General features: G+C 58.2%; 1 protein-coding gene across 2 annotated transcripts; it reads left to right on the forward strand.

The window, feature by feature from the left end:
• The first annotated feature begins 2353 nt into the window (after positions 1 to 2353).
• Positions 2354 to 9576, forward strand: LOC103623824 (proline dehydrogenase 1, mitochondrial). Of its 2 annotated transcripts, XM_017746540.1 has the most exons (13): positions 2354 to 3145; positions 3848 to 3882; positions 4189 to 4338; positions 4472 to 4536; positions 4904 to 5020; positions 5171 to 5250; positions 5517 to 5598; positions 5915 to 6007; positions 6099 to 6245; positions 6397 to 6572; positions 6653 to 6751; positions 7149 to 7237; positions 8615 to 9576. In XM_017746540.1, the coding sequence occupies exons 1-13, from the start codon at positions 2997 to 2999 to the stop codon at positions 8794 to 8796; spliced, it is 1464 nt and encodes a 487-aa protein (XP_017602029.1). In that variant the 5' UTR covers positions 2354 to 2996; the 3' UTR covers positions 8797 to 9576. The 2 variants fall into 2 exon arrangements, with proteins under 2 accessions (XP_017602029.1, XP_017602028.1); XM_017746539.1 differs by having other exon boundaries at positions 3056 to 3882.
• Positions 9577 to 9827: the final 251 nt, after the last annotated feature.

Here is a 9827-nt window from a genome sequence, read left to right on the forward strand (position 1 = left end):
ATTCCCGTGGGGCTGAGCCGGCAGCACCGGTGCTGCCAGGCTGGCACTGCTGCCCTCCATGCCTGGCTCTGCTGGGCCAAGGGCTTTCCTGTGGGTGACCGTAGAAGACTTTCAGACAGGTTCTGCCTGCACCTGTATCCCTCCTGCTGATGGGTGCCTGCAGTGGTTTGTGAGCTGGCTGGGCTGTGCTGCTCCCCCCCTGCTGCAGATTTGCGATTGTGAGTTGCTAGGTGAGTTCTGCCTGTGCTGTGTGGGCCATTCACTTCCAAGAGAGTTCCCAATGCATCCCTGTCCAAGCCCCAGTGGGATTTGCCTGGATATCAGGAAAAGGGTCTTCACCCAGAGGATGGTTGGGCACTGAACAGGATCTCCAGGGAAAGATCACGGTCCCAAGGCTGCCAGAGCTCAAGGAGTGTTTGGACCATCGAGCACAGGGTGGATTGTTGTCCTTTGCAGGGCTAGGAGTGGGACTTGATGTCCTCATGGGTCCCTTCCACCTCAGGCTGTTCTATAATTCTATGAACAGGGACAAAGCCCAGAGTGGCACTGGAAGGGTTATGTTGAAACCTGTCCCTTGCCAGCCATCACTCTGTGTCCTCCTTGGCTCTGTTTGGGGCAAAATCCCAAATTCTCAGTGCTTCTGCCAGGGCTGGTGCTCAGTTGGGCTGCACGTGGTTGAGAGGGGTGGGCAGTCCTGGGTTCATGGCTGCTGGACTCTGGAGCTGTCCCCTTCCCTTTGGTGAATGCTTTGGGATTGTGCTGCCAGGAAGCAGAGGTACAAACCACAGCAGTCAGTGGGTGTTGTGGCCTCTTGGTGCCATCTCCTGTTGTTCTGGAGCAAGCCAGAGATAATGGCAAGGAAATGCCCTTTCCACCCCAGCAACAGGCTGTGGCACCTTTTCCACAGCCTTTCCGGCTGGGAACAACAATGCAATGTGGGCAAGAACTGGCACATCCTGCCTGCCGCAGGCCCCTGCCTGCCCTGCTCAGGCTGGCATCCAGGACTCTGCCAGCTTGTCCCAGGAGGCCTCAGCCACGTGCTGAAGGCTGCTGCCAGGTCATGGTGACACAGCTGGAAAATAAGTGTCCTGCAGGCAGCAGAGGGCTGGGGGCTTCGGGGTGGGTTCAGCCCTGGGTGGGGGGTGGAGAGGCAGCACTGGGCAGGGGCTTCTTGTACCCGTGGGGTGAAACAGAGAGCCCCCCCATAGTGGAGGTGGTTGTAGCCTCCTGGCAGCCTTGGGGCCATTGCTGGCCCACAGGCATCCCAAGACTGCAGGTGGGTTGGGGTTGTGCTGACACAGGGGAGGGACAATCCTGCCATAAGCATTGTCAGATGCTTTTCAGGCTCTGCCATGCAGAGTGTGGACTTGGCTTCCTCTAGAAATTCCTTGTGTGAATATCTGACACCTGCCCCAGTGTGGGATCACTGTCCAGCCTGGCCAATCCTGCTCTCAGAGCTGCCACCTCCCCTTCTCCTCCTGCTCCCAGTGCTGCTGCCCCCCCTGCCCAGTGCTCTGTCAGCATGTCCCTAGGATCATGGGGCAGCTTCTATTTAGCTTGAAGCTCTCCAAGGCAGTCCTGTGGTGGTCCTGGGCTGGTGTGTGCTGACAACTCCTGCATGGAGCACGTTGAAGGTCTATTCTGCCAAGAGCTTTGCTTTATTCCTACCTTTGGGATTTTAAGCACCCATAGCTCCAAAATGAACTTCATGTAACCATGAGTCTTTTCTGTGGATGTGGTAATTCAAGGACAGCTTGTCCCTGGTCCCTCATCCCCTTTGCCAGACCCATTTGCTGCTGAGCAAAGCAAACATGCTGTGCTGCTGGCATCCTCCAGGTAACCTCCAGGGCCAAAGGGATTATTTGTGGTAGTGGCACCTTTGTGCTCCTCCTGAGCTGGTTTTCACAGCCTGATCCAAAACTTCCTGAAATCCCCATCTGCTATGTCAGCCAGATTACCCTTCCCAGCCATCCAGCAAATCATCACAACCTGCTTTAGGCGAGTGTGAGCTCCCAGGCCCTGAGCTCAGCCTCGAGGTTGTTCCTTTCTGGATACAGCCTGCCAGGAGCATCTGGACAGCGCCTGGAGATGGGACCTTCTCTAAGAGACTTGCTGTGGGTTTGCAGAAGGGATGGTCAGGTATAAGCCTGGTTCAGTGGCACTTGGTGGGTGAGGGAATGGCTTTGCTGGCCAAGAATAATATTGCAAAGTGAGCAGCTGATATCCAGGACTAAGTTATTTCTTCAGCTGGAAGGAGCTTCCTTTATTTTGCTTGATGCAGAAGAACAAAGTGAGCACCGTGGCACTGCTTTGAATACCCCCCCCTAGAGGGTGAAGGAACGCCTGGTGCAGTCAAAAAAAATGCTGGCAAGGGTGTGTTTGTCTTCAGGAATATAAAACACTCTAACTCCAAGGGTGCCTTTTGCTAATTGAACTGTGTGCTTTCACTCCAGCCACTTGTCCCCAGCGCCTCAGATCTTGTGCCCAAGGTGTGCCTTGGGCTCAGAGCTGTCCCCTGTCTGCAGGACCCATGTCTCTGTGTGTCCTCACATCACAGCAGTGTTCAGCTGAAGCTGTCCCCTATGCCACACCGCCTGCTTCAAAAGGAGCTTCCACCTAGCAAGGGCTTTGCTGACAAATACCGTTTCTGAGTGTATGATCTCCTTCCTTTCCTCCACCCTCTGTATTCATGGACAGAAAGCTGCTTTCCCTGTCCTCAGGCGAGTAAAATCAGGGAGCAGAGCCTGCTAGACATGGTGCCTGCTGCTTCCCATGAGCTCCAGCTGCTCCTGCCCTGGCTCACCCCGGGCTCTGTGGCACTTTGAGCAATGTGGGGCTGTTCCTGGCTCCAGGGGGCCAGAGGGAACGGCTTGTTTCTGGTTGTTTATGCTTCCAGCAGCCCCTAATCCCTGTCACAGGGTTTCCATGTGGGAGAACATGTCCTGGGACCATGCCATGTGCCTCTCTGCTCTCTTGTCCAGGCCTGCTGGCTCCAGATGGGTGGCTTTGCTGCTTCCCTCGCACTGTGCTTCTTCCCCATTGGGCACAGCCACTTTGGGGACAGTGATGCCAAGGCAGAGACCTCCTGGAGGAGATGGCTCTGCTGCCACCCAGAGCTGCTCTCCAGGGGCTGGCCCTGTTCCAGGTGAGACCCTGGGTCTGTGGCTGGGTTTAGGGCGCCAGCAAGAAGGCTTAGCTACTCAAGCTCAGAAAGGATCTCGTGACTTGGCCAGCATCCCCCAGGCTGTCAGAGCCCTGTTATCTCCATAGCAGAGAGTTTGGGCTTAAAATGACATCCGAGGTCAGCTGGAGTTGAAAATGAGACGTTGTTTATGAGTTGTTTGCTGAAGCCAAGGCACAGAGGAGCATGGAGTAGTAGGGCACCCTCGGCTTGGTGTGCTCGGGGTCTGGAGAAGCTCCGTGCTTCATGGTCTGGCTGCTGGTGCTATGAAGATGAGGAGGCAGTGGGCTGAGGCTTGGTGTCACCCCAGCAAGGACCGTGAGCAGGTTGGAGATGGAGCATGCCAGCCCCACAGGACTGACCTTGTCCTTGCCATGGGGTGGTCTGTTGGACGGCAGCTCTGAACCCTGGGACAGGCCATCCTCACTGTGCTGCCTCAGGGCTCCCAAGTCTTCTCTGGATGGATGGTGAAGCCCTGTACCCTTCCACAGGTGGATTTAGCCATCTGACCTGCCAGTTGGATCCCATCAGCAATGGGATGGCAAGGGAACAGCAGGGTCCAGCACCAGGATGGCGGCACAGGAGCCTCAGAGCTTCCCTGTCCATCAGTGTAGGGTTGCAGGGGGTTGCTGACCTGGCCCTTATCTTCCCTGTTTCTCTTCTTAGCTCCCGCACCTCTGCAGCCGAGAAGGAGATGGGAGGTGAGTGACAGGAGATAGCCTGGAGGTCCAGGCACTGCAGGCCTGGTGTTGTGGGGGAAGGACCCAGGTACCACAGCCTCAAAAAATGAGCTGAATGAAGAACAATGTGGTTCCTGGCCCAGTCCTGCCCCTCAGCAAAGACTCAGCCTCTGCTCAGGCACAGAGCAAGCAGAGCCCTTGTCAGCGCTGGGGGCTCTTCTGAGGTCCAAGCTGGAGCCTCTCTCCCCTTCACCCACACTGAAAGCTCCTGGGGAGGCCATAGGAGCTTGGTGGGGCATGGCCCATCTCCATCCTCTTCCACCCCAGGAGCAGAACAAAGGGAGAAGCAATACCGAGCCCATCAGGGATTTGGGGATCACCGTGGTGGAGTCACCGGTGCCCACACCTATTTCTACGCTGATGAGGCCAAGTGTGACCAGCACATGGAGACTTTTCTCCACTGCATTGATGCTTCAAGTGAGTGCTCCATGTGTCCTGGACAGCCCCACTGTGCTGGGGACTGCCAGGATCCCTCAGTCCCACCACCACTGTATCCCTCCTGCCCAAGGGCTGACTGTTAGGCTGACTCTGTCCTTGTGGCTCCATCCAGGTGGCAGCTCAGAGGACGGCTTCTCTGCCATCAAGCTGACAGCGCTGGCCAGACCCCAGTTCCTGGTGAGTGCCAGAGCTGTGACTGGGTGTGGTAGGGCAGAGCCAGGGCCACAGATGATGCTTCTGCTGGGTCAGGTGCCAGGTGGCATCTCTAGTAATGGCAGAGAGGAGTGGGCACCAACAGCCTGTCCTCTGTGAGCCCAAGACCCCTGGAGACCCTGCCTCAACTTTTGGGGAGACATCAAGAGCTTAGAAGTTTAAAGGTCCCAACATGAAGGGGGGTGTGTGAGGTCTGTATTGCTTGGCTTGGCCAAGGTGCCCTTCTCTGGGGTCACCATCTGCCTTGGGCTGGGTGTGAGTGATCTTGCAAAGCCCTGGCAGGACAGGAGGCTCCAACCTGGGTGTCTCACCTGGAGCTCTGTCCCCACAGGTGCGGTTCTCAGAGGTGCTGGTGAAGTGGCGGAGGTTCTTCCACCAAATGGCCGCAGAGCAGGGCCAGGCCGGGTGGGCAGTCCTGGACACAAAGCTGGAGGTGGAGAAGCTGCAGGTGAGGCAGGTGATGCCTGTGGGAGGAGGCTGTGCTGCAGGGACACACTGCTGGAGGTGGCCATGGACACAGAGGTGCCAGAGCAGCCCTGAGCTGTGACACCTCAAGCAGACAGACCCCTGTAGCCCCTGACGCTCCTTTCGGTGGCAGGAGGCACTGGCCAACCTCGGCATTGTGAGCAAGGCAGAGAGCCAGCAGTGGTTCACGGGCAAGAACGTGGGCACGAGCGGGTAAGCTGCCTGGGAGCTGGGGGTGCTGCAGGGTGGGGACACTGCGGGACTTTGTGCCTGTCCCTGGGGCAGCAGCAGTGGGAGGTCTCCAAAAGCCAGCGCTGGCTCAGCACAGCAATGGAGCACAGGGGAAGTTTGGGTGGAGGTGACAAGACAGGTCAGGGTGGCACGTGTCATGTATCCTTCTTGCTGGTGGGGGTTGGGAGCTGATAGAGAGCCCCCTGCCTTTGCAAGACACCAGCAAGGACCTGGCTCTCTGCTCCCAGCACTGTGGACCTGCTGGACTGGAACAGCCTGTTCGACAGCCACACCAAGCTCTCCAGGCCTCTGCTCATCCCCAATAGGAAGGTGGGTACCCACCTTTGCCACCCCCAAAGTGGTGCCACAGAGTGTTTGTGGAAGCAGGGTGAGGGTCTCATGCTCTTCCTAGTAAATGCTGGTGGCTGCAGTGCTGGTGGCAGAGCTCAGCCACGCTGTGACCACAGTGCACAACCACGAGGCTGGCAGGATGGGTGGGCACCCTGTCACACCGTGCTGGCTGGTGGGGGTTGGGGGGCTGGGGTGGGGCAGCAGTCCTGGGGATGGGCTCCCTCCAGGGGCATTTGTGTCCCCCATGGGCAGAGCTGGGTGCAGGCAGGGTGCCACAAAGCTGTTCTTGTTTCAGACTGGGCAGCTGGAGCCTCTGCTGTCACGCTTCAGCAAGGAGGAAGAGCTGCAGATGAAGCGGATGCTGCAACGCATGGATGTCCTCGCTAAGGTGAGGGGGCCCGGGGCTGAGGGAGCCACAGAGGGGGACACATGGAGCAGGAAGCCCTATGAACCCAACCTGTGGGTCATTCACCCCACAGAGAGCCATGGAGAAGGGTGTGAGGCTGATGGTGGACGCGGAGCAGAGCTACTTCCAGCCAGCCATCAGCCGCCTCACCGTGGAGACGCAGCGCCGCTTCAACAGGAGCCAGCCCATCATCTACAACACCTACCAGTGCTACCTGAAGGTGAGGCAGGCATCTCCCAGTGCCTGCTGGTACAGATGGATGGAGACCTCAGCTCCCGAAGCCATGGCAGTGCAATGGCACAGCTGCTGAGGCACAGTCAGGGGTGGCACTGGAGCAATGACCTAGTGCCATCTCTTCCACCTGGTCACAGGAGGCTTACAACAACGTGACAGGGGACGTGGAGCTGTCGCGCCGGGAGGGCTGGCACTTTGGCACCAAGCTGGTGCGTGGTGCCTACATGGAGCAGGAGAGGGAGAGGGCAGCTCAGATGGGCTATGAGGATCCCATCAACCCAAACTATGAGAAGACCAACGAGATGTACCACAGGTAGGGGACAACCCCAGGCACACTGCTCCCTGCTGCCCCAGTGGGAAGAGGCCTCACCAGAGGCCCATCTTGCCTTACAGGTGCCTGGACTATGTCCTGGAGGAGATCAAGCATAGCCAGAAAGCCAGTGTGATGGTGGCATCTCACAATGAGGACACAGTGAAGTTCACCCTGCGCAGGTGAGTGCTGGGCAGGCACCGTGGTGAGGCAGGGACAAGGGGCTTGAGGAATGTGGGGGCCCAGCAGAGCTGCAGGGAGATGTGCTGTGGTTTGTCAGGTCCCCCCTGAGCTCACCTGGGGGGATCCTGGCTCCCACCTGGTGCTCAGGGCTTTAGATGGGGCTTGGAGCTGGGGTACAGCATGGTGGCCCCAGTGGCTGCAGAACTGGTCCCATCCCCAACCCAGAGGCTGTTGTAAAAACAAATCATTCAAGCTCTACATCCCAGCATCCATCTGGGACATGGTCAGTGCCATGCTGCCCTATTTGGAGATGATCTCCAGTCCTCTGGTGGGGCACACTGCCCTGGTGAGCTCTGCTGTGTCTGCTCTCTCCCTATGCTGAGGCTTGTTTTGCAGGATGATGGAGCTGGGGATCCATCCCGCAGACAAGAAGGTGTGCTTCGGGCAGCTGCTGGGCATGTGTGACCAGATCACCTTCCCCCTGGGTGAGTGATGGGAGTGGAGGGGGGGGGGGGGGGGGCTTGGCAGAGGTGCTCCAGCCCCACCGGGACCCCTGAACAGCTGCTGTGGGGTCTAGGGGAGGGAGGGCAGGGGAGAAGGGAGGAAGGCCTGTCATAGAGCAGGACTGGCTGAGCACAGTGCCTTGCTATGGGGAGTGCTGTGACCCCTGTGTGGGTTTTGGGGAAGATGTAGATGAGGATATAAGTGAAGAGTCACATCTCTCTCCTGGAGTTCCATGAGCCTGTAGTGGCTGGGCAGAGACATTCCCACTTTGGAGTCTGAGCAGAGATCAGGGTGCCCCAGGGTGGGGCAGAGACTGGTCCTGGCAGACAGAAACCCTCTCCTGTACCTCCTTGGCCTGGGGGTGTCCCTTGGCTCCATGGGAGGTGCACACCAAGTCCTGAGCTCTCTGCTAACAGGATGGCACCAGCCTCTTGTGTGACCTTGTCCTCAGCCAGCAGCCCAGGCAGCGAAACAGCACTGCCAGGGGCCTGAACAGAGGGACACACAAGGGTCCAGGTTGACAGGACTGATCCCTGTTTCAACAGCCCAAGTCAGGGACTGATCCCCCTGCCCGCACCAGTGTCCAGAACAGAGTCCCAAGGCCAACAGAGCAGCAGGAGGCAAACTGGGCAGTTGTCCAGCGCAGATGCTGCTCTGTCCTGGATTTCTCTCTGAAGCAGGGCTTGGCCGCCCATCTGCAGCCTCCTCCGGTCATGCTGGAAAAATGTGTTAACTTGATGTTTCTGGTTGAACGCTCCTTGAGCTGGCCCAGCCCCGGCTGCTGACATTCCCAGGGCTCCTGGTGACCTCGGCCCGCTCCCTCTGGCCCTTTCCCAAGCTCCCGGTGCTGAGCCGGGAGAGATGCACGGCTGCTCCCCCGACCAGTCTCCACTGCTGGATCCCCCTCCCAGTGCCCAGCCACAGCCTCCTGCACATCCATACCCACTCCATCGGCACAGCCTCAGGGGCATGGCAGAGCAGGCAGGGAAGGGCGGGTGGCTTTTTTTTCTTTCCCCCCCTCTTTTTTTATTTGCCCCCCTTTTTTTTCTTCCACTCCCCCTTTTTTTTCTTCACCCCCTTTTTTTTCTTCACCCCTTTTTTCCTCACCCCTTTTTCTTCCCTCTTTTATCCCCTTCTTCTCCTCCTTTTTCCTCCCCCTTCCTGTCCCTTCCTCCCCCTTCCTGTCCCTTCTTCCCCCTTCCCCCCTTTTTTCCCCTTTTCATGTATCTTCCTCCTATTTCCCTTTTCCCTTTTCACATTTTTTCACTTTCTTCCTCCGTTTTTACCTTCTTTTTTCATCTTTCCACATTTTTTTGCTCTCTCAGCACTTCCCTGACCCGCAGCCTCTCTCCCTGCAGGCCAGGCTGGCTTCCCTGTGTACAAGTACGTGCCCTACGGGCCGGTGAACGAGGTGCTGCCTTACCTGTCCCGCCGGGCCCAGGAGAACAGGGGCTTCATGCAGCGGGCAAACCGCGAGCGGGACCTGCTCTGGAAAGAGGTCAAGAGGCGTCTCCTCACAGGAAACCTCTTCAGCCACTGACCCCAGCCCCAGCCCCGGGGCTCCTGTGCCTTCAGCCTGAACCACTGTCACCATTCCCCATCCCAGTTCTGCTGCAGCTCCCCCAGCCCCCTTTGCCCTGGGAGACAAGTGTCCTTGTTGCTGTTGAACCACTCACACCTTCCAGTGGCCTCTGGGTTCACCCCAGCTGGCACTGCCCCACGCATGTCCCTCTACCATCCCACGGCCTCTCGAGCTGTCCCGGGGGACATGCTGGGGCTCTCCTGCCAGCCCACCCCATGCCTTGATGAACACTGTCCTGGGGTTTTTTCCCCTGGCAGGATTGCACAGCATGATTTATCCACTTGCCTTGTGCCCATGGGCTCAGGTCCAGGTGGGCTGGGTGACTTGGGGACAAGCTGGCCTCAGCCAGAAGCTCCTCCAGCCTCTGCCAGGGTTGGAGCTTTGCCTCTACCAGACCTTTGAAGGGGCAGGATCAGCCCCTGTTTCCTGTCCCAGGCAGCCACTACCAGCCTGCTGACTGGCTTTGCACTGACCAGAGCTGGGCAGGTCCAGGCTCTCCCCCATCCCGCTGGGATAAGCTGCCTGGGATTGTCCATCCTCAGGCACACATCCGATGGAACAGGAGGAGTGAGGGGAGCGGGCTGGGCCCATCCCGGTAGCAGTCCTGCCCTGCCCACAGTCCCTGGCTCTAATGATGGACAAGGGGCAGTAGGAGCGCCAGGAGCTGGACCACAGCTCGTCTCTGCTGTACACTGGATTTGCAGAGAATGGAAATTATTAAATCTCAACTGTTCCTGCTCCTGTCTCTCTGTTATTGGGCAGCCACATGTCCTCAGGCACTGCCGTGGTCTCAAAGGGGGGTTAATGCTGCACGCTTTGGCCTAAGCCAGGGCTTGGGGAAAGGAGTGAGGCCAAACTTCTTGGGACAGGGACTGGAGAAGCTGTGGAGCTGCCTGTGATGGGCTTGGGGGGAGCTGGGAGCCCTGGGGCATCCCCCTACCTGCAGAGTGGTAGCGTGGGAGAGCCTCTCCCCACCTTCAGACCTGCTT

Source organism: Corvus brachyrhynchos, unplaced genomic scaffold (genome assembly GCF_000691975.1).
Source record: "Corvus brachyrhynchos isolate BGI_N302 unplaced genomic scaffold, ASM69197v1 scaffold19, whole genome shotgun sequence".
Taxonomy (NCBI): Eukaryota; Metazoa; Chordata; class Aves; order Passeriformes; family Corvidae; genus Corvus; species Corvus brachyrhynchos.